This window comes from Myzus persicae, unplaced genomic scaffold, assembly GCF_001856785.1.
Source record: "Myzus persicae strain clone G006 unplaced genomic scaffold, MPER_G0061.0, whole genome shotgun sequence".
Lineage (NCBI taxonomy): Eukaryota > Metazoa > Arthropoda > Insecta > Hemiptera > Aphididae > Myzus > Myzus persicae.
Window position 1 is genome coordinate 1,117,924 of NW_019103602.1, and position 26,781 is coordinate 1,144,704.

Below are 26,781 nucleotides of genomic sequence, written 5' to 3' on the forward strand. Positions count from 1 at the left end.
GTACTGAAAAAAAATAATATTAAGGATCTCTTTGGAAACACATGACATCATTTATTAAAAGTAATATAGAACCATAATTATAAATTATTTTTAAGTTATTTATAGTCGTGAAAAGGACTCAGGATTTAGCAATTATAGTTACTATAGAAACTAAAAAAATAAAAGTAATTTTAGCCAGTTTTAAAATTGCCTAAAATGTATTTGGTAAGATTACCATCATTAAAAATCTTGAATAAATTGTCGATAAAAAATATTAATTATTGTTATACAAACAAATGTAGGTATAATATTTTATGTAGTATTCATGCATAAATAATAAATATAAAATGTACATTATACCAGGAAAATGCGTAAAAATATTATGTTTCTATTGAGATATAATCAAATGTTTTTAATTATATCCACAGAGAAATCAATCGATTTCCTTTGTTGGTTTTTATAATAAATGTTATGTATTTTAGACTGGACCGTTGTACTTTTTTATAAAAAAAAAAAAACCTTTTGCCTCTATTGTAATTAACTTGTCTTTATTATGTTTGCTTTACAATATTGTTAATTTGCACCTAAAGAAAAGTAAAACAAAATAAATTATTATTTATTTCACGAATTTCGATTACATGACTAACTGATAATCCGGTACCAAACTATTGTTCACTTATCCGGTGTTAACAATACTGGAGAGTGGTGCTAGTGCTGTTTAAATACAAGCGGCTTACAAATTAATCGAATGTAAGAAGGTACTTAGAGAATTATTTAAGGAATTAAATAATCTACAAAAACCTTGTAAATTTGTGAGTGTCTAAAAGCATTGTTTTTTAATATAAATTATTTTCTTAGAATTCTGTTAAAAATAATGATAGGATAACAATATTAAATTAAACTAATTGATTGATTATTAAATGTCTTATTCATTATGTCGGAGCTTAAATTTTTAATGTAGTTTTCTATCAACTTGGGTAACATAATAAAATGTATACTACTTAACGTGGCTAAGAAAAACACCGTAAATCATCATTAAAAAAAATGTTTTTTTTATCTGCTGGTTCAAATGAATCTATATTAAATAAATAACTGATCTGTTAATTTATTGTCGGATGTAGAAATGAAAAATATCTTACAAAGTTATTGATTCCCCGACTTGATCCTTTTTTTGGAAATTTGTCAATGATTATTTGATACTTACCTTTTTTGCCATATCAGTTTTTTCAAAAAAGGTCCACAGTTCCAAAATTCATCTTAAAATTTATAACAGAAATTAAAACAGAAATCTTAATCAATATATATAAAACGAAGTCAAATATAATTTGACTTATTAAGCTTTAACTATGTAGATCACGATCTAATCATGATTGAGCAATGTCTACATACTTATTGACATTGGCATACAATGCAGACATTGGTATGATCGTGTATATTAGCCAATGTAATCTGCAAAACTCATAATTTGTCCTGGTATTTTAAATATTTGGAGTGAGCTGTTAGCATGCGAGTATATTTTGATATTAAATCAAATATTAGAGTTAACTCTTTATTAGGGGAGAAAGAGTACTAATAATTTCACTCTTCGTGCTATTTTTTTCTAACAGCTTGTGTTGTATTTCATATATGCGATTTAATTAATTTTAAAGCAGTTCATCTGATATACATATATAATTATTTTTTTAATAGTGTATGAACAACAAAGTCAAATGTTTTTTGAACATCAAACAAAATTTCAATAACTTAATTTATGTTTAGTCGATTCTGTAATTTGTGGACGCTTGCTCTAAAAAACTAGACTGATAAAGCAAAAAAAAAAATTAAGTATATTTAAGGAGTAACTATGGTAGACATCAAACATTTTCAATTGAAATTAACGTATAAATATTGGTCAAAAAATGTCCACATCAGTCTTGACACCAACTTTGATAAGAATTAACTAAATTTAAGTTTAAATAGCAAGAGAAAATCACAAGTTTCTGAAATTATATTGAAAATACTTGGAGGTGGGTTAAAAATAGAATGTGAAATATTTTATTATTTTATTATCTTAATAAGTCGTATGATATTTTTCCCGAATAGCTTTATGTTTAACCATTTTATATATTTTAAATACTATGTATAAATTATTTGATATTATTTACACGTTAATGGAATCACTTCCCATGAAGTTGCTTCTACCTTAACCTAAAATATTAAACTAAGTAGTATGGTTTAAGACACTTATGTCCTTGGAGTTATCTAATAATTGGATGGCAAATGGATTGACAAGGTGATCTAGCTTTGTCTAGCGTTAGCAGTGATGGTTCAAGGGTGATTTCTTAATAGGGTTGTATTATATCGATAACTGTTACAACTCCGAGTTTAATTCCGTAAATCTAAGCTATATAATAGCTACACACTGTAGATGTTTATGTCCGATGGTTAACTCGGAGTGTTGTCCAACTAACCAATACATTTAAAAAAAAATGGTGTTTTGGACGTTTTTTTTTAAGTTTATACGAGATTTTAGGTGCGTTCTAAGATATTTATCTTAATCTTTTGTGGGATTGGTGATTGATTTAGTACTATCAGAATAATTTCGGGTTTTTTTTTTTGTTGATTTTCCAACGTCTCACCCAAGTAATGATCTAAGGTTCATGACTTTTGAACTCTATGAGGCCATTTTATACAAGAATAAAAATTGAATTAGGCCCCAATAAATCGAGGAATTTAATAGTGAATAAAAAGTATTTGATTAAGTTAATATTTAAATCATCACATGCAATATGGTTATTGTAATGATAACTGGATGATAGGTAGGTATGAATCTATATTTTCTAAAAATTAATCTACATTATTCTTTGGGAATTTATAAACAGTAATTAAACAAATTGTTGATGAAAATATTTTATTGAACGTTATTAAAAATACATATCTTATTATAAATTCAGTCATCATCAAACACCATCTAATTTTTCAATAAAATTTTATAAAACCAAAACATATAAGGCTTGATATCTATCAATTAATTAACTAGTTTCTTCAGCAATCCAAGTTTCGCTTAATATAATTACTAATTAGAATTCATTATAATTTTATAAGAAACAGACAAGTTAATAAAAATTGTATTTTATAATTCTTATGTTTATACACAATATAGATTTCACAGATATGTAAATGCATAGAAAACAAGATACATGTTTCTAAAGAATCAACTGTTTTTTTTATTATAAAAATCAGACAACATACTAATACATTTAGTATTCATTATTACAAAATATAGAAAACCACGGAAAAATATCAATATTATGAATAAGTTTCGTGATAAAATATTTAAATATGAATTCCAATTGGACAAATATTTACATCAATTTTAACAAATATTTTATTCCTTTTATACACCAAACAAATTTATATTTTCCATACTTTAGAAGTAATTTAGCTGTACAAAAAAGTTTCAAGCATGATACATAATAATCATTGATGAAAATAATTTCGATTGGAAATTTAACACAAGTGTCAGCATCAGGGAGAATTAAAAAAAAAAGAAGTTTAAGTGGAAATGTTATGTTTTAGTTTTAATAAAATTTACTTTTCAGCTATCAGGTTTATTGAAATGAATTTGTAGACTATTTAATTGAAAATCTATGGCTAGTTGTAATTAATTATGTAAATTGAACAAATATCTATTCAACATGTGTCTAGTAAATTAGTTTTTAAATAACATTAGATCTATATTTTGTTTTCTGCTTAGTATCTACATACCTATATTAAACAATAATGGAATAATTTTCCGGGTATTTGTTTTATCACTAATACCTATTTGTAACGATTCGTATATCAAATAATTTAATTTATAAATTTGTTTTTGTTTGAAATTTCGTGAAAGAATACTAAGTACTGATATGTGTCTTACATAAAAAAAATAAGAATTTCCATTTGGATACTATTTATAGGCTACTGTCTACAGGCATAATAGAATTAATGGGATTCTAATCTTAGAAAAAAAGTTTTAATTTTTGTAAAGCATCTTCCAGTAAATATTTAGAGTATTGAATAAAAACTTCAACAGGCTTATATTGGATTATAAAATAAAAGTAAATACAATTACGGATATGAAATTATTTTCATTTATTTGGTATTAAATAAAAAAAAAATATGACTTATAAGTCTTGTTTAAAAGTTTTAGAGTAATATAGAATTTTTAAAACTTGTGGACCTATGTAAAATAAAAATAGTAAATAGGTAGCAAATTAAGTGATGTACAGTATGCATGATATACTATGGTAAAATTTGATTATCCAAGAAAAGTGATTAATATGTTGAATTTTAAACCACATTTACTTACTTAATTTACTATATTGCTGAACTATAGCATTGACACTAAGTATGGGTATTAATGCATTATGTAATGTGTTTTTTTTATAATATTTTGAATTACAAAACTTTAATTAAGATAGTTTTAAAAATAATCTATCGAGCAATACAATATATTATTAAGAATGTAATATGCTGTATAATTATTACATTTTATGATTAGTTTGACCGATTCCACGAGAGAAATTATATTATATTATAGTAGAAATGTTTTCATCATAAGAATAAAATGTAATCATTTCAGTTCATAATTTTTTTATATCATAATACCATTTAGAAAAAAATATAAAACAATTACTTGAAAAAAAAAATACATATTTTATATCCCTAGACACTACACTAAATCGTAAAAACCATAAGTAAGGGTTCGAAAACCTTTTCGTTTTATCACCTTACTCGATTTTTATTTTACAAAAACACGATAACACGTCGGTATAATGTTGTGTTTGGTAAAATGGTATTAGGATAAAAAAATCTCTATGTCCGGTCGTTGAAGACTATATTTTATACACTTTTCCAAACACATTTTACAGCCCATAAGAAGTGTTTTCTATAACGAATTTCACAAAAAAATGAGTATAAAAACGGTTTGATGATTCAATAATATAAAATAGAATGTCGAGTAGCTATTTTCATTATTATAGGCAAGAGATTGGTTGGATCGCTATATCTACAATCTATAGTCAGCACCTATACATATTTCTATATTATTAAATAAAAATGACTGCAATGAATTTTTTGGTTAGAACTTAGAAAGTTCTTATCTATCTTAGAAACCACAAAATCTATCGATGCCTATATTCGCAGACTATTAGGTGCTTCCATTAGTGTTTGCATTGGTCTGGTAAAGCACTGCTACCGCCTCCAAAAACAAAAATTTTAGACAAAAAAAACGTTTCCGGGGTCAGCTATTACAAAATCCAATATACATCCTTATTTTTGTATTTTTATTTTTTTTTACACTGTATGACATAATCGACATTACCCGGGAAAATATTTGGTCTTTTTTAAATATGTATGCAATATTCTTATGGCGGATTGAATGCTTTTCATGTTGTAGCTTTTCCTGTGTTTTAATGTTGGTATGAACAATTAAAACCTGGTTTGAGTGTCTAGAAAGGCAGGGTAAATTGTGCAATTTAGTCATTTAGAAAGACACCCTGTTAACATGCAAAATATTAGGTATGCAATCTACATGAAGACACGTGAAAAAAAATTTTGTACCAAATTTCAAGGTCATAAGTATTATCATTTAGTAAAAAATTAGGCAAATGCTTTAACACTATAGAATTTTATTTTATTTTACAGGAAAGATGGGGTTAATTGTGTATATTTGAATTTGATTTTCCTGGGTAATTGGCACCACTCTTGTACTTTTACAACCACCTATTTTGGGTACAAAATGGTTGAATTTCCAAGTTTTAACTAAGGTATTATAATACAGATGGTCGGTCTTTAATCAGCAGTAAAATTCCGAATCTTTTTACACTTTTGTTCCGCTGTGAACATTTATAATGACGTGATTTTCTCACGATAGTTGACCACATCAAATGTAAAATCACTTCTGGATGGTTATCTTCCGACTCGTCGCAGTATATTTACAGTTTATAATTGTACACATAATGTGTAAACACAATCACTATCTAATTGGCACACAGATCCACAAGTGATCAAACCAGGAGCTTTTTAGGGATATAGTTTATTTTAAATTTGTATTATCATTTATCATATTATTATGCATCACCGAGCAAATGACAAAATGGGATTACGTTGTATTTAACGTAGGGACAGCCTAGTTAAAAAATAAAAACACAACTTTATTTTTTTAATATTAATTTTCTATTATCAGATGTATCAGAATAGCAGTTAGTCCATTTCCATACATATTATTAAAATATGCAAGACAAGACCTATTCAAAAACAAAATTAGGTGTTCATTTAAAAAATATTACACAGATTCACATAAAAATAGACTGGTACTCTATTTTAATTATTTAAGAAAATAAATGTATCAATATAATGACTTTATATTATTCCAGACCACATCTGTGATTATTTCAAATTGACCTACTTTCCTATATGAATTAAATTCAAAACTTCCGAGACTAGATTTGTATGACACCTGTGAATAATAATAAAAATAAGCTCACGTCCATTCATTTGTTTTGACGTTTTGCAGTAGTCGTTCGTATTGAATAAAAAATTACTTGGTACCTGCAAAAAGTGTGAACTTTAGTAAAATAATTTTTAAAAAAAACAGAAATAAACAATTATCCAACTATTACTGTACTTTTGCCCTTGCGCTTATAGAATATAATCTAAATGCGGCATTATAATGTGTACGGCCATTAAGAGGTCGACGCAACCTCAGCTTATTGTCCTTCGCATTTAAACACACACGGATTTAAACCACAAGTTCTACCATTCGCACAACTTTTTGGTCCACTAATTATGAATGATCAAATCTCACCGAATCTCTTGATTAACAGTGACCCATTCGTATATGCATTTCAAATCAGACAAATTGTAATGTACCTGCAACAAATAAAATGACCCTTCTGCTGTATAGTTGCAGTCGAGTGTGTCTCGTCAATGACTACTAAGTGACTGTAATGGATGTGTTAAATTTGTATTCGATGAAAAATGCATTACGAAAAGTGACTCTGAATGAGGCGGTCAGTTGGCCCATATAATTGCTCAGTACATTTTAAGATATGTCAGTCATACTACTATAAATTATAGTACTATAATTTATCTTACTGTAAGTAGTACGGTACATTGAATTAGTTGATATCATAATGATAATAATATATTATTATTATCAACTTTTGAGTAAATGCGAAGTTTCTGTAGAACAAGGTTTGAAATGTTTGAATAGCTTCTTGATTTAAATAGGCAACTATTATAGTTTATGTTATTTTATATATCATAAGCATTATACCTACGCTGTGCATATAAAAGATAATGATATACTTACTTAAATTTTTCAAGTCTCAACAAGTAATATTTTTGAATTACAACTATAATATTAAAATCAAAACCTATTATTCGTGTTTCAATGTTTATAAAATTTGAACTTGGAATGGAAAATTAAATATGCCATTCTACTATTAATTATTTTTGTATTCCTATATCAAATTTAAGAAGTGTCAATGGATATCCGTCATAATAATAATAATACAAATAAGTAGGTTGCGTAGGTAGACATATTGAAATAAAATGTTAAAGAATGAAATGGTCTTGGGTTTTTCTTTTTTTTTTTGAACTCATGTCTGTATTGTTGTCAAAATGAACATGGGTCGAGGATCCAACTATTTCCAAAATGTTAAATGTGTTCACATTGTACTTTTGTATACAAAAACAACATCAGGCGAGCTAATATGTTTCGAAACAATATTACAACGTTGCAAAAGCATCTGTTAACTGTCTCAATGTCAAATCATATGTGTTGGGAAAGTTTGGTTATCGAGAGTTAGGTTAAAATGATATTTTACTTTATATTATTTCAAACCACAAGTATGCGTAGTAAAACGACAATCAAATGTACACGATGAAGAAGGGTTAATATTAAACAGATAGAAAATGATACCTAACCAATGTCTGTTTTAATGCAATCGATCATTGTAAAATTGATCGAAGAATAGCATTATTCCCAATTTTTTTTTTAACTTTCTTCAATAAGTAAAACGTATGATTTGGTTTTTTTTTCTCGAAATATTGACGATGTACTTTATTACATTTTTCTTAGTATTTGTATTTTTGTATTTTTTTTCATATTTTTACTTTTTATTTCTTTAAGATGTTTGATTGTGTACTCTGTACACACTCGAACGGTAAACACAAATATATTTTTCTTGAGGGAAAATTAAAAAAATGACTGTCTGGTCATCGGTTTATTATGAACTCTGTGTCATGCCAAAAAAAATTACAATTATTTCGAGAGTCAAAGTCTGACGTTCTTAGAACAACGCAACTGTACTTGATAATTTAGTATTATATAGTATATATATATATGTGAGTAAAATCGTTCTTGTAAACAAAAAAACGTCTGTTGATTATTCTACATGTTTTTCACGCCAACTGAAACCGTTGCAATCTATCTTTGTCGATCTTTGTAATTACTAGTACGGTCCTTTCGTCTGAAATTAACTGTACAAAATGAAGTTGTTGATTTTTTTTTTTTATATTTCAGCGTCCAAACCAACATTAAAATACAAGTTCATCGGCCATTTGTTGAAACCCGGTCCTGACGTTTCGCTCAAGTGCATTGCTATCGGCACACCAACGCCTCACATCACCTGGAAGTTCGACGGTAACGACGTGTCTCTCTCTCAAATGTAAGGAAAACAATGTTACTTGTCAAACACGATAGTGCCCAGAGTACATTTCGCCAATAATATATATATATATATACATTCTACAGGGTATGTCACGTGATAAATTGACGTTATTGGACGTTATAAGTACATAATATTTAGTCATACTATGTGACATTTTAAATTCCCACGTGACATACTCTGAATAAATACATTATATAATTGGGTGATTTTATTGTATCGCAAGGTACTTTTGTATACTTAGCGCATAATATTGGTTTGGCGTATGGCTATCTGGAGTTTAATTACAATATGTTTGTTGGGCAGGCGGATATCGGTAAGTCAGTATGTGACAGAAATCGGAGATGTGGTCAGTCATTTCAACATCACCAAAGTCCAAGTGGAAGACGGTGGTCTGTACGAATGCATTGTTTCCAATCGAGCTGGCCAAGTATCACATTCAGCGAAAATACAAGTTTATGGTTGGTAGACTTAAATATTTTATATTTTTTAATTACGAGTATGTAGCAGTACCTAATTTGAAATTAAAAACTTCAACGGCTGTGTTAGAAAACTACAAGATTTTTCCAAACTCATACTAAGTAAAGTCGTAATACATTGTGTTCATTTTCCAATCGAATAATAAGAAATATATAGATTTGTATATCAATATATAATATATATATATATATATATACTTATTACTTTTGAAATATCATTACAGTTCAAAAATAAATGATATTGCATTGTTGTAAAACCGACACATTCTTTCAATGCTAATTGTAATAATATTTTAATTAAAAAATACACGGGTTTGCATTTTATATGCTTCATAAGGTTAGTATGGAAGCTGTTTGATAACTTTAATGGTTCTAGTATGTAATAGAATATAGTAATTCCCATTACCTACCTTGCTTTAACAATGCAAATATAACAAAAGTGCACTGAGATGGAATATATTTCTCTGGGAATACATATTTTCATCTCCTATAATCACGTCTGTGTGAAGTTATTTGATTCGAAGTTTCAATGAAAACTAATAAATCGTAGTATAATGTTTCGCTTTAAAATATATCTCAAAAAAATATTCCTCTATTATTGTTAAAGGTAGATGTGAGGGTTGATCTATGCATGAAATAATGTGTAAGAGACTATGAATTAATATGCACTTATTGTATACGTCATAAAAATAGAAACTCAATCTTGTAGATTTAAAAAGCATAGGGCAAAGTTGTACGCTAAACACATGTATAAACAATTAGGTTTAATCAAACAAAACAAATTACTTGGTATCAATTAAAAGTTTGTAAACATAACTATATTTATTTTTTATTATTATTATTATTTATTACCTTTCGTAAGTAAACTTATGGCATTAAATAAATATTTAAAATATAAAGAGAAGTATATTGTATTTGTATAGACTTATGAAAGTAGAATATCATACAAAAAGTATTGTAATTTATAATATTATTTTAAATTATACATTATTATGAAATAACTACATTCAGATCAGAGCTTCAATGTAAATTATATAGGTAAAAATACCCTTTTAGATTTATTGATTGTTTCGACACTCATATTTAAGCAAACATAAGAATCGAATGAAGAATACACGTTATAAAAGATTGAAAGCATAGATTACCATCGTGTAGATCTACGCATTTTCCTATAGGTATAATAATTGTATACTTTTATTTTATACTTACTTACATGAATTATATGAATTAATCATACAATTTACGACACATAAGAAGCAAACCATAAATTTAAAGTCCCTTTTTCAACATTATTAACACATTTCGACGATATAAAAATAACTTGTAATATTAAATATTTAGGACGTTTAATACAGCACATAAATATTACGTGTTTCGTGATATCTAAAAGCTTGATAAATGTGTCTCGGATACTGGGAATTATCCTGATTAAATTATGTAATATGATTTAAGTCGATCTACTGCATATTATATGATGGTTGGTACAAATGTTAAGTGAGCATACCTACGTGGGTCGGAAACTGACGAGACCGTTCTTATTACTAAATATTGAATAGTTAACGTTCAACTTCAGAAAAATAAACAAAGAAGCAGAAGATAATGTTCTCTTCTGATGGCATACGACATACCTACTGATATTATTATATAGTTAATCAATCTTCAATATTGCTTCCACAAAAAATAAATAAAACAATGTCTAGATTAAAAATATTTTCCTGTGGTACAGAACATAATCAATAAATAATCCCAAATAAAAGACGAGAATTTCAGTTTTCATTAAAATATAGTATATTGTTATTTATTTGTGTTTAAAAGCGTGTTATTTTAATATTCTTGCACAATTTATTTATATAGAAAAATAAATACGATAGTGACAGTTTAAAGCTGGAGACAATGTTTATTTAAAAAATATAATATTTTGTTTTTTTTATGCGAGGATTCTAGAAGTTATATTTACGTTCTAATTATAACGTTATACATACCTGGCAAAAAAAAACAATTTCAATTTCAAATATAATTAAAACGGAAGACAAAAATGGAAATATGGAATATCGTTACAGGAAAAATTATAACGTTCAATTACAAAATATAAATATCATTAATCAAAACTTAATAATTAAAAATATAATTAAGTACAACTTAGGCGGTTTTAGAAAAAATAAAATCATCTCCGTTACAAGGGGAACAGAACCATGAATTTTTTTTTTTTTGGTTCAGACAGCGCTATACCCATATTATCAAATCTTCTTTGATAATTTCAAAAATATTTTCTCTTTTTCTTCCCTTCATTTCAACTATTTCTTCAAACTCCTCACCCCTTACTCACGGTGGCTCAAAATTGTTTTTTATGTAATAATTAGTGTTCGGGACTTCTTGCACTTAAAATTATCGAAATATGCAGTCAAAATCGTCAACATATGCTTTAAAATATGCAGCTAATTTTTTATTTTGTTTTTAAAAACCGCATAAGGTATATTATAAAGATAAAAAATTAAAAATTATGTGGGTATTTAATATAATAAAAATAATTTTTACACGAGTAACTCATCTCCATCTGTATCAACCTAGGATTTATTAGGTTTTACCACAACTATCCAATTGTCTATATTGTCGATAAAAAGGTTGATTATTAAGCGATAAAGAGACTATCATCGTCGTAAACAGACGTACGTGTTAGATACGACAGACTACAATCATCCCATCCAACTATGATTTTTCCCGACAATTTTACGTTTATAAAAATATAAAAATGTGAAATATACCCAAATATGTTAAAAATTGCTCAAATATGCGCTTTTCTTAAAACATGACGAAATATGCAAAAATATGCAAATTCAAACTTAGTATTTAATTTCATCATTGAATATTACACATTTATAACTCACTTAGAATAGACTACGACCACTACAAAAAAACATGCAAATGCAAGAAGTCCCGAACCCTAGTAATAATTAATGACGCCAATATTACAGGTGGACCTTTCGCACAACATCTATATCAATACGTAACAGATACCTAGTTAGAATTTGTTCCTAAGCTAACCTAACCTAAGCTATTAAATAATAATATTTATTTAACTGTATTATAATTAGGGTTCTTGATTTGAAATATTTCAATCCAATTTGATAAGTATTTTTTTCTTTCAAAAGTAAATTTTTGATTAAAGATGATGATTAGAAACGATTATTGATTATACACCGAACATATTGATAATCAATGAGAATGACTTATCAATCTTGTTTACGAATCTATGTTTACGAATTAATATGTAAAATATTGTAAATGGTTATTAATGATATTTATAAAAGGTATGTATTGTATTATCGATTAATTTATCATTTCTCAATAGGGTCTTTATTTTCTTTTATTTATAATTAGGCATTCTTCATTTGCTACAAATAAACAACTTTAAAAAATGTTTTTTTCTATATTTTTATGAATATTCATTTTTAGATTATAACATTCTTAATATTTTTTTTAAATTTTTCACATAAATTAAATATTTCAAGAAAATGCATTTCATAATTTTAAATCATAATATAATAACTAATAAGTTATTTGAACTCAAAAAACCATTAAATCACAAGTCACAACACGCATCATCAAATTTCTCACACTACGATGAAAGTTTCTCGAAGATTTTTGACTGACCCGTGCAGCTTAAAAACATATCCGTGTAAGTTTATATTTTTACACGTTGGATAAAATAATTTTATTTCTTGAAAACAGACACAAAAAAATGATACGACAGTATTCATCAGGCACAACTAATGACTACACTAATTATGATGAGAATAATTCCACGTTGTCCAATTATTATAATTCGATATATTAGAAATCAAGCATCGAAAAAAGTTGTCACTGCTTTTTATGATGAATATAGACTTAGATATATTATTTGAAGACTTTATTAATTTGCTTGTTCTTAAGAGTTTCCCGGTAGTTTTGAAAACTACGTTTCAAAATGATGTTTAATACATTATTATAGGTAGGAAGGTATTACACTGAGTTTATTCGTACAATATATTTTCCTGTGTATTGGAAGGTAAGAACACCTGAAGATTTGTTCTTCGTCGGGTAAATATTGGATAATATGACGTATTAAAATATTATCATCGAGATAACCCAATGCCTAGTCTATATTATCGCCCAATCGGAACCGAAACCCGGAATCCCATAGTACCTACGCAATTTGAACCTACAACTGAGGTGCATGTACTGCGACAAGAATATAAAATACGAGTATAATAATACTGTGCCAATCGGCGTACGAAAGTCGTTGGTCTGTCGTAGGGGAAAATAAAAAAATGAAAAAAATCGATAGTCGTCTTATTGAAGCTCACTGCAGGCCTTTCGGTTTCACTCTCGGCGAAGTGCAGTGCGAACAATGCGTTCGAGTTTCAAACGAGCCGTTCTCGAGCACCTGGGACAATAATGTAACAGTCTACCAGTGGTCGTGTGTCACTCCACGACCCTGCACGGCCCGAGGATTTCAACCCGAAAAGTACCGTCGTCGTCATACATGTGTAATATTATTATAATATATTAACCGGCGCAATTAAACTGCACACTCGTAGTCGGTGACCCAACCCCATTAAAACGGCTGATGATCCCGTACGCGTTTTTTAGTACATCACTCACGTGTGTGTGTGTGTGTGTGTGTGTGTGTGTGTGGGTGGGCTTGTTCGCACGAGCAATTAAACGCAATAATTTACGTATGAACGCGGCGCTGTTAAAAGTCACTCCGGCGAGGGTGTTACGGACTCGTGTTCGTCGCGAAACCGGACATTTCGTTGTGTTTTGTTTCCAAAGTGCGCTCAACTCGGTTACTGGCAGGTTTCCACTCATTACATCGGTAGCACATAATTGTATAAAATTAAAATACAAAAATACGACTTTGCGTAGGTATAGGTAGGTAAAACCTAACTGCCTAACTGAAGGTTCCCAACTCATAATTATTCATATCGCGTCCAGCTAGTAAAATATATTACAGTCTGTGTATAATTATTTTAAACGTGCACTGATGTTGCTGTCTAGACAAAATATTAAATTATGTGTTATTGATGATTGTTTTTGATATCTTGCAAACTCTGCTGTATACACTTAAAATTAATTTTTAACACAATTTTCGGCGGTAAATTCGTTAAAATATTTAACCATGACAATGGCTGTAATGTTTTCAGAACCTCAACTTGTGTAATTTATCAAGATAGCGAATATAATAATTAGTGTGTTAGCTAATAAGCTGCCGGATAGAGTACTAAAATCATTTATCAACAATATCAGTCTACACTATAAACCAGATTTGAGGTATTAAATATACTTTCTAAACAAAAACCCTATTTCCTAAATATTTCAATAACATTAATTTTGGTATTCAAGCTTAAAAATAGGAATAATTATTATTGGCTTTTTTAAATACTATAATTTTGGAAAACTGGGATACTTGACCGGCATTTTGGACATTCCTGAATAAATTATAAGAAATCGAGAAACCCTTAATAGTGGGTATTTGAGGTAAATAAAACGATTTTAAAAGGTTTCTAAAGTACGCTTTTGAACAAAGTACTTAAATACAAATGTTGCGTAATGTTGCAAGTACATGTGCTATGAGTATTTTAAACATTTTACAATAATTTCGATCACTGCAGTTTCGTAACAAAAATAACATAATTTTCGGTGATTGACATTTGTGCCGACGACAAAAAAAACACCGCTAAATATTTGATAAGGTCCACGATTCGCCGACACTTGACAGTCGCAAACGTCTGTGAGTGAATGTCGGGAGTCACGCGATAGTGAGCTGGATACTTAAAGCATATAATTATCTGTTTATTGGATCGATTCGCCGACGATTTTTGGGGTACGTCAGAGAACAATCACCGGCGTGTCTCTGTCAGCATACTCTGACTTTTTGGAACATTCGCAGACTGAGATATCGTCGTCACGCAAACGTAGGTCGGATACAGCATAAAACATAACGATGGTAATAACGTAAAATGTGTTGCTCACATTCATTTCATATTTGACACTATGTATAGGTTCACTTTGTTCTGGGCCATATGGCCGGGACGTAAATTTAAATATTATTATTATTTTTATTATTATTAGTATAATATGTTAGTGCTAGTAGTTTCTATTACACCGGGTTTAGGGCGCAACACCGCAAAGATATTTCAGCTAGAAATATGTGTTTTTTTCCCCTTAATATGCAAGTGCGTCTTGCGAATGTTTGCAATTCCAAAACCCAATGAACTCGCGTCGTTAAAACAATATTGTCGAAACCGTACAGTATATTATGTGTACAAAACGACCGCCACAGAAAGTTATTGCAATGTTCGCGTAATCCATTTTTCATTCATTTATCTCAGCCGACGAGTCGTAATCAGGCAGAAAACTGTTGCGAATTGACGAATAATTTCAACTCTGTTGAATTCAAAAAAATATAGTTAAACCAATGAAAATTTGCCACTTGATTTTAAGAGATAGATTATATAATCTCACATACTACATCATGTATAAAAATTCGAAATTAATTGTATATTATGCTGTTTTAAACGAATGAAAAGTTTTATAATTAACTTAACAACTAATTTTTAAATGTGATAACGTAACGTGTGCACAATTTATTCAAGTCAAATAATAAGTTAATAAAACCTCGAAGTTACTGGTTAAGGTTAAAAATAACTATTAACTCATAGTATACATTAACTCGTAGATGTTCGGTCTTGAGTTTTTATCGCACAGTCACAGGCGTGTTAAATTATGCGTATTATTATTATTTTTTTTTTGTGGTTCACAAACAACGTGGTTCTTTCCATTACAATTATTCACGTTATTTCCTGAACAAAAATACATACAATCACCTAAGTTGATTTTTATAATACAACGATATTTGTTGTAAAAAATTGCATATTTAAATAATTTGATGACTCAATTTTTATGAGACTTGTGTACATTTCAGGTGATCCAGTGGCCAAGAAAACTCCTAAAATTATTGCACGGGCTGGTCAACAACTGCAAATGACCTGTCCAATATCTGGATATCCAATTTTCAACATCAATTGGGAAAAAGGTATACTATTTCGTTTATAATTATTTTAGATTCTGAGTGGAATGATGAATGTATTGATTTTACAATGATGTGTGTTTTTTACTTTTTTAAAATTTTTTTTTGTGTCTGTCATCACCTTTTAGGACAGTAAAACTGCTTCGATTTTCTTCAACAGCAACTTTTCTGATTGGAAGGTGAATCTAGTTGGTACTTTTGGGGGTCATAAGTAAAAATTTTCCAGTAGTTTTCAAAAGCGACGTGAAAAACAAAAGAAAAATTAAGGAAAAACGGGGATTTTTACGCAAAATCGATTTTGGTTTTTGTAGTAACTCTAAAACAAATGACCGTAGATATATGAAATTTTCACAGGTTGTTTATATTTGTATTTTCTATACACGGTAAAATTTTGAAAATAATTTGACACTTTTGAACTGTTTATGGACATTGTCAATTTTCTATTTTTTTTATTTTTTTTTTCCTATAAATATCAATAAAATTTCATTTGTCGGTTAAAAAAACTTGAAAATTTAATACAAGGCTCCTAGTATATTGTTTCAAAGGCAGATGAAAAAAATTAAAAATCCTTAGTCACAGTTTTTTTTTTTATAAGCATTTAAAGTTCAAATATTGACAAAATACTTAAAAACGACGAAAATTTAGAAATTATTTTAAGTTAGAAATTCATAAAAAATTTTGTTTTTAAATCTAAGATTTTAAAATTTAATACAAGATTCCTCATAAGTTTGTCTACCTTTATCGAAAATATGAGCGTTTGAAATTCATATTTTTACAACATTTGATATTCACTCGATTTCTAATGTAACGATTTTCTGTTTTTGTTGTAATTAAAAAACAAATGGCTGTAGAAACTTGAAAATTTCACTGAATGTTGATATTAGCATTTTCTAAACACGATAAAATTTTGAAAATAATTTGACTATTTTTGAGATGTTTACGGACATTGTCAATTTTCAATTTTCTAATTTTTTTTTTCTATAAATACCAATAAAATTTTATTTGTTGGGTGAAAAAGCTTGAAAATTTAATACAAGGCTTCTGATATATTTTTACAATAGCAATTGTAAAACATTTAAAATACACAGGCACAATTTTTTTTATAAGCATTTAAAATTCGAATTTTGACTCAGATATATTGGTATTAATATGTCTTAAGCCAAGACTGATATACCGTCTCCACTCGGAATCGTGTTTTTCTTATGCAATGATATTGTATCATTGAATTAAAATTGAATTCCATCCATTATACAGTGACCCACTTGTAACCTACTGTACAGCAGAGCGACATCCACTTACCCGCTTTTTATTTTTATTTTTATAGCACACGGTCCACATTATTTTTTCATAATATAATATATTATTGTATTGTAGACATGTTTTTTTATTTTTTAAGTAACTATTTATTTATTGGTGAAAGTCAACTCGAATATTGATCGAATATCAAAATAAACAATACAATCATGGTAATTTTAAAGCATCGTATAGATCACTGAAATGAAAATTATTTCTGATATTTAATTACCGACGAAAGATGAAAGTGCTAAGTTTTAAAGTTTAATATTTTATATAATTGTTGCATTATTAACAAGAACTTTTTATTAAATAGCTCTGTTTTCGAATAAACTTTTGCCCCACCTTTCTTTTTCAATAAACTTTAAAAGCGAAGTAGATTCCAACGTTTATTTTTAAACGTTGGTGTGAATCCAAAACGTAGTATTCACATTTCTCACTCAATTCAGTATTCCTGAGTTTTTGAATCATTGGATTTTTATAATTTTTATCATGGTGATTGAACAAAAAAAATACGACATTTTAATAACAAATTGTCTGTTATGTCTTTTAGGGCAGTATTTGTAGTAGTCATTAATGACTTAAATTTAACATTTACGTTTACTAACTGTTCTACAGCCTACCATTACCATAATCCAGTAGTTAAGTTTTGATGTCATTTTATGAAGTAAAACATTCATAATGTTAATGACGAAACGAATTTGTTATCAATAATAATATAGTTAGAAACTTGATGATTTTATTACCAGCTGATAAAATATACAATAAATTTTAAAATATAAAATATGTATTTACAATTCAATAATATCTAATTTATTCAATTTTAAGACTGGTGTAGGTACTATTATGAGAAATAGTGCACTATGGCCTACTTTGGATTTCGGTAGTCCATTTTGTATAAATATGAGTAGTTAGAATGTTATTTTCAAATAAACCAACTATTTCGTACAATAAATAGAATGTCTCGACGTATTTTGGAAAATATACTTATTTTTGTTTTACATTTGCCATTTTTAAATTTAAATGATTCTCATAAAGGAAATACATAGTTGGGTGTAGACTATAATATACAATGCCAGCACTCGACTACTAACAATTCTTTCTATCAATAAATAACTCAATCTTTTAAATGTTCATGCCTACGCAGTTTATTGTCAACCCAAAATTAATATTCTTGCCCAATTTTGTATTAAAACTTTATTTCCAATATTCAATTTGAATGTAATTATTTATTATTGATTTACAAGTCATTAATGGCTATATTTCTCAGTCTTAGGGAGATAATTACTGTCGAACGGTAGTTATTAACCGTTATAATATGGGAATTATATTACGTTTTCTATGTCTGTGAGTAATTTTGAATTTAAAAGTTTTAATATAGCAATATATTAAATTAAACGTGTGGCCATGAAGTTGTTTGACGATAGTATAAAATATACTAGCAACTCTCTATTTTTATATATTCACATAAATCCCGCATCAACTTTAATTTAATGTTATTAAACCTCAACAAAGTTTACATTTTGCGATATAAACTCAGACATTATACACGCGATCTAATGAGTTTTTCAAAATGATCTAAACTGATTAACAATAATATACAAGTTAATGGCAGTAGTGATATGTCAAAGAAAGTTTTTTTTTTGGTCATCAAATCTAATTTTAACAAGTCATTAGTAAATTTTTTTTCTAAATATTACCCAAAGTCATTAAACATCATTTTTGGATTAAGCACTAAACCTCTCACTGAAAACATCATAAGGGTTTCAGCTTTTAAATATACTCATAGTGTTTTTTTTTTCAATGTCATCAATCACAGTTTTAGAGTTCAATCAACCAGTAATATTTTTTTTAAGTGTACATCGTATTTTATTTTAATTTATGTCACAGTACTTTACGATCCATTAAACATTTCACTGTTTTGGTAACATTATAAAAATGGAAATTTTTTATTTCATGTTGTGGAAATTAGATTATATTAACAAAAATGTGTCATTATATTTAGTATGTATATATATATATATGTAAAAATATTAATAATAAATAAATAATTTGATAATCATGGCAATAATTAATTTATAAACTACCTATGGTTATTGATATATTATTTACAGATAACACTAAACTAACTCAAATTATTTTAACCATGTATAAGCTTTAAATATATAATCACAAATATTCATATTTTAAATTACTTTATTAGTTAATGTTAAGAAATTCTGGTTTTAATAATGGCAATTTAACTCTACTAAATTATAATTTATTATTATAATAAAATCTACCAATCATATGTTTCCATACTGAATAAGTGACAAAACATAGTAATTTAAAACTATGCTTTGCGTGCTCTGTTGTGAAAATGTCCAATAGGTTAGATTAATTTTGAAATTCCAAACTAACCTATTTTTAAATTATAAGATATAAAGAAAGAATAACTAGTTATTACTTAACTATTAATTTGAATGTTATGAGGTGGCTGGATAAAATAAGAATTTAATTAAGATTATAGAGGTAGACTTATAGCAATCGATACAATGTCACAGAAGCTGATGAGTTTTGGTTAAAAATTTACGAGTAATTTAATTCATTGCTGATATTAAATTTCAAATTTTACAATATAGAACTAAAATATTAAGCAGTTTACGGTGGAATTTCAAATGAGCCAAAACGTTCGAGTTTAGAATAAAAAGAATTTTATTTTTTATGAACGGTGCATTTATATTGCATGCGGTAATATGTTCATAAATAATGTACGATGCGTATACCTACGAGTTTGGAGTTCTACTGAAATGCTTGAAGTATAATTAAGTGGTATACGTATATCACTGTGGGCATTATACGAAAATTGTCTTTATTGTTGTGCCCGTGGGGTGTGTTACGCCATAACAACCAGCCAACAACCTCCCCACTCGACGTCTACTTTATGTAAGTCGGGGTTTCTAATTATAGCCCGGAGGTTCATCAAAACACTCCGGCTATCACACTATACGAGCGCTCCACTATTTTCCCCACACAAAGCCTCGGCCGTCGGTACGGAAAACCGGTCATTTAAATATGTTATGAGCCGTGCCCACCCCGCGCCGAAGCCGTGTTTGTTTTGTTTCGTATTATAAAAATAAAAATAAAAACAGGAATGCACGTGCACCCCATCCCCACACTCCCACGAGTTCGATAAATTGTTAAGAGAAGAGATTACAAATGGTTTTTTTTTTCTCCTCCGCATTCCGCCACGTAGACCAAACTAAGTTATAATAGGCGTACGTCAGGAGAGTCCATTGTGCGTATCCCTCGAAGTGCATAGATTGATATACATATATATATATTTATTTTTACCCTTCACATTGTTCAGTTTCTGTTCGAGCTTTTCTAATGGCATTGTTTTCCGGCGAAAATATTCTACCGGTACATTACAAACAATAGGAGGTGCTTAGAAACATAGCGTACGGAAGAAGGGAGATCCGATGTATATTATTTATATATATACCTATATAGGTAGTACGATTTCCGTCCGCAAGTACAACTATGCGGCACTGGTTATTTTTCACATTTCCCCCCTCCGCTATTGTTTTATTACTTTTTGTTTATCTATACACACCTATATAATATGTGAATATATAATATGTTTCCATCAGATAGCAAGAGGTTACCCGGAGGGAAACTGCTGAACAAGAGACACAAGGTGTTTGCCAACGGTTCGATAGTCATTGAAAACGTGCAGAAAAAGACCGACCAGGGGACGTACTACTGCGAGGCTAGCAACGACAAACACGTTGTCCGAGCTTCGGTCGAAGTCGTCGTAATAGGTAAGGATTGATGCGATGCGATGGTAAAATGGCTATACGCACTAATAATTATTATTATCATTAAAATTAGGTGACAACAATGTTCCGTTTATTTCGGAAAATTTAATTTTTGTCGAAGAAGATTAAATCCGTCGTTACGGAAATCGAAAAATAAATATTTTGATGGTTTTTTATCATTATTATTATTATTATTAATAGTATTAACCACCCAAAGGGTAGATATTAATTATTAATCGCTGTGCAGATTTTAATTGATGTAACACGAGGCTAATACAATTTTGCTCGTTCAGTCGGTTTGCAAATTTAACCAACCGATAACTAATCACAGCCAACATAATTAAAGATGTAGTTAAAATATATTATTTTAAAATGTCTGATCTTGGTAACACGAAGAGACAGTTTATAACATTTACCAATTGAGATGGTTTTATTGCAATAATGAAATCAAATATAAATTTACCACACCTAGGTAAAAAATAAAAGGCATAAAATATGTTCCTTATTAGAAGAATAACCAATATTGTCAACGATTTCAGTTATTAATTCTTATTATACTAATATTATTATTAAGTATTTTATCAACGTGATAGGGGTACTAAAAAAAAAATTCAAGAATAACAAACGATTATATCATTACAAACACGATAGTATTACAACGTCATGATGTTAAATCAATCAACTACAGAATCTTAAGAGAAGGTAAAATTTTACTTTAATTGCATTTTAACAAATAAATAAGTATATTTAATAATTTATGGTTTACCACCAATGACGTTAAACATAATAACTTAATCATAATAAATAATACAAATAAACATAACATGGTTTAATATCATAGTTACCCAATGGAGAGTATCATTTAATATAATATAATGTATATATTAATTGACCACGATAAGTTCATCAATTACGTGAATTTCGTTGACGTTGTTACCAGTGCGATATTCTTACCCTTTTTATTTGCTCATAATCCAAGCAATAATAATATATACATATAACATGCTTAAAACTAACTTAAGTTTTAATTATACATCTTCATTAATTTTAAATTATAGTATCATTCGAGAACTGTTTTTGGGAAAAATATTATTATTTAACTATACATTTTGAACTAACTGATTATATTATACTGTTTATCTATAGCATTGAAAGATATTAAGGGATGTGGTAATTTATTGAGGGAAAAATAATTATAGTATAACTGTTTTGAATTGTGATATTTTACAAAACGATTATCAGATTTCACATTTAGTGACCGTTAAAACGTCTGAGGCGACTTACGAGTTTTAAGCTTACAAAATAATATGAAAGTTCTAATAATTTTATATTCATTGGCGTATTCAGGAATTTTCTATGTGGAGAGGGGATATCAGACCACGTATATAAACTACTGATTTAGATATTTTATTACCTTCACCGACTTAACTAATCGTGACGATAATAATATGGTGGTCAAAAATCATTTTCAAACAATTCAGCAATATCAACACCATTTAAGAGTTGAGAATGGTGCTAAATGTTCTCATCTGAAACGAAAGAAAATAAAATCATTTTGAATTCAATTTCACTCATTTTTAAAGTTCGTAACTGACAATTAATCTTCCAAAACTTTCGGTACCTACCGCAACGCAACGCAATAAGTAATAAATTGTCATAAACGTATGTGATGATTTACAACACACCATATCATAACATTCACACACACACGTCATTCATCCGGCAGATTATATATTATACGCGATAATTCTCTGTTGAAAACGTGTCGTTCAATTGACAGAAATGGCAGCCGGTTGCCGTGACACGTGCATTTTTAATATGAAAAAGAGTTTTGAACTCGACTACTCACCAACATGCGTTGCTTTGCGGTTACCCCCGAACGACGAACACCATTAGATAAATTACCGATCGACGACCCGATTTCAATATTTATACAAAATCGTTGAATCTAGATACCTACCGTATATAAAATATCATAACTATATACAATTCGTGTACCTATTTTACTCATCAGTCGTTTTGGTTTCAATTAAAACTAAACGTTGTGAGTACCGACCTGTCAATTAATTTTTCTGACCATGCACAAGTGAGATATAGGACTTCAAATTCTAAGTCTGGTTTTTAAGTCAACCTAAGGAAAAATATCAAAAATAATAAAGACAACAGATTTAATTACGATTGAAAAATAATTTTGGCCAAAGACGAATTTTATCAATCTGGCAACACTAATTTCTATTATTTCTTCATGGCCATTAATTTTCTGATCATCGGAAAAACTCCATTACATTTTATAAAAGAAAAAAAATAGATTCGAATCTGCGAAAACACTTACGAAAATACACTCACCACAGTTTTTCGAATGCATAGTATTATGTCTCATAAGTCATAATACTACACTATTTTATTCAAGTTGATCAAATATATAATTGAGAATTTATAATACATGTAGAATTTCTTTGAATCGTATAAATATGATTGAAGTGATTAATATTTAAATAAATCTATGAATAAATATCCATGTTATAGTGAGTTACGTCAAAATATTTAAAGTTTCATGCAACTGACATGCCATTAGGGTGATCGTTCTTATGCTTCAAAGGATTTTAAAAAAAAATCAGCCATTATAACAAAAGTTGATTGCAGAAATAAAAACCAAAAAGTTTTCATTTTACATTAAATTATATTAATGAGTAGCTACATATTATTATCATATCGCGTTTAATTCGGACTGTTGATTTTGATGACAAATTACAATAAAATAAAATATTATAATCGGTGTGAATCTGAGAAATGTAAAACGGAATACTTCACACAAAATATGCAAATTAAATTTAGTCATATAAATAACAATTAGGTAGGTGCTTACTATTAGTTTCTAAATAAAATAAACCAACCATAAACAAATACAAATTTTAACTCGTAGATATTTTAGAGATTAATTAGTATGTATAGTATACGTTTTAACAATTAACTCCGTATCCATCCCTGGTTATATGTATATATTATTATCATTATTTATGACTATTGTTGTTTTATTTTAGATAATAACACTTAATGTTAGTGTTTTAAAATAAATTCCTACTGTCTTAAGGCTTTTGGCCTTATAAAAACACATCTTGTGCATTGACATTTTACCTAGATATAGATATTTTAGAGATAGGTACTCGAGATACGTAAACCAATAACGCAGTACTCAATTTGAGTAGAAAATTGCCAATTGGCCGAACGTTACAAGGAACGCAATAATTTATTTCCAATTCGAGTGACATTTTAAAGTGCACGGACGAAATAAGAATATTTTTTACATTTAATTCTCCGTTTTAAAAGATAATAGTTGCAATACGTAATCCGTACTGGCTTGTACCAATTTAAGAAATACTTCATTAGCCATCAGCGAGATGGCTATTTTTTTTTGTCACAAATATCTTGCTGTTTGTACAACGAATCTAGTGTGAAATGCCTCAATTTTCATTTTACTTTATAATCGAAAGCAGATAACCGTACATTGTATTTAAACGTATAATAGTTTTGAGGTCCCATGGTTGAATAGAATTGTCCGGCTGTTATCAAAGCAAAGTAAAAATTCTGTACAAAAATAGATTATTTATCTCTATAAACACATACTTCATGTACAGTGTTCATTTTGATCAAAATAGGCATATGATTGCATAATATTATTATAATACACAAAAATATTTGGTAAAAAAAAAAAACAGTAAAACCATAGGTTTCGACGTTACAAACTATAAAACTAATTCAGAAATAAGTTTAGTTCAATTTTGTTTGTATGCAAAAATAATTATACTGCATTTTTGTTCTTAGAACGAAAATAAGTATACTATCTAAATTCTAAATAATTAAAATAATTATGATTGTTTCGTTTACAAATCAATCACAAGATCCAATAATTATTTTAAGAATGTAGGTACCTATAATCAGTGATTATTTATTTTTTGAAATTTGAATTCTACTAAAATTTGCTCAGTCCAATTTTGTTTGATTGAAAACGCTGTTGATATTTTTATAACAAAGATAATTAATTCACATCTACTTTACAACAGTTGTTATTGTTTTTGTGTATCTGGCATAACAATATGTAACTAAGTAAGTACGTTAAACAAATTTTAGCAACGAAATAAAAATAGTAAATGATACCTAGGAAATAATATTATGCCTGATAAAGTAAAAGTTATAATTTATTTTTATTTTTTACTGATGAAAACATTTTAGTGTATTTTTTATAACACTTTTTATAGCTAAAATTGTACCGTTATTTTTATCTTATATAGGAGCAATCTGTTTGGCTTATTTTACTGATATTTCACTACCACTCTTTTTTATTATTTGTCTCTTGTCAGTGAGTATATAACAAATACTGGACTTTTTAATTTTACAAAAAAACATAAATTAAAAGCTATCGGTTCTCGGCGGTTGAGCTGTTTAAGTAGGAGTTCCAATTCAGTTCTTCTATTGAAGTCTAAATGCTAACTCAGTGTAAATGTGTAATAGACGATCACCGTAATTAATATAATCTTATTTCAACCTCCGGGATAGAGGAGGCTAGCCAAATGCGTTATTTAGCCGTATGATGGTTACCCGACTGTGACACTTTGAATCGTGAATCACACTGACAGACACATACACATTTGCACTCACGGTCATAACAACACGCACACACACACATGACACCGGCAAGTGTGTGGTTATCCATATTACGCGTGCATTGCAGATCCGCCACACATCCATCCGTTCACGATAGGAGAAGGTTACCACGAAGGCGGTCGCGTCGGATGGCAGTGTTTCATAACCAAGGGAGACGGGCCTCTGAAGATCGATTGGCTGAAAAACAACCAATCGCTGGATCTGACGTCTACACCGTCGCTATCCGTGACCTATCAGAACGAGTATAGCAGCTCGGTGCTCATCGAGAGCATACGGTTGGCGCACGAGGGAAATTATACTTGTCGGGTGACCAATCCCGTGGCCACGGTTGAGCACACGGTCACCCTGACCGTACTCGGTACTTACTCCCACGCGCACGCACCTACACACACACCGAAACTTCACACAAGCACATTGCCTACACGTATATTATTGTTATTGTTGTTGTTGTTGTTGTTGTCGTCGTCGTTAACGTTGATGTTGTTATCGTTGTTGTGACCGTCAAACTGGCTTTCTATGGTATAATGCTTTTAAATGATTTTTATTTTTACTGTTTATTAACTTTATATGATTCAAAACGAACACAGCAAACTTAAGGTTCCGACAAAGAAGTTTTTCTTCAATTTCTTAAAACTAATGTGTTTTGTTTATTATACGAATAATTCAAATGAATTTCAATATTATATATTATGTAGGTACCAATTCCAATTGTAATCTAGTATCGAATAGTGGATGTTTTTGGACGGGGTTTAGTAGCTTAATTTTTTTTTATATCTTTCTCGTATACATTTTTATCAACATAT

The 26,781-nt window shown here is 28.7% G+C and overlaps 1 protein-coding gene across 4 annotated transcripts in view; it reads left to right on the forward strand.

The window, feature by feature from the left end:
- LOC111034825 (Down syndrome cell adhesion molecule-like protein Dscam2) overlaps nucleotides 1-26,781 on the forward strand; it is a 310,967-nt gene that overhangs the window by 258,336 nt on the left and 25,850 nt on the right. For 3 of the 4 annotated variants that reach the window (XM_022316209.1, XM_022316211.1, XM_022316208.1), the window contains exons 9-13: nucleotides 8,531-8,675; nucleotides 8,982-9,136; nucleotides 16,119-16,229; nucleotides 21,149-21,319; nucleotides 26,046-26,336. In XM_022316209.1, coding sequence (XP_022171901.1) covers nucleotides 8,531-8,675; nucleotides 8,982-9,136; nucleotides 16,119-16,229; nucleotides 21,149-21,319; nucleotides 26,046-26,336 — 873 coding nt within the window. The remainder of the gene's footprint in view (nucleotides 1-8,530; nucleotides 8,676-8,981; nucleotides 9,137-16,118; nucleotides 16,230-21,148; nucleotides 21,320-26,045; nucleotides 26,337-26,781) is intronic. The other variant, XM_022316210.1, reaches the window with a different exon arrangement.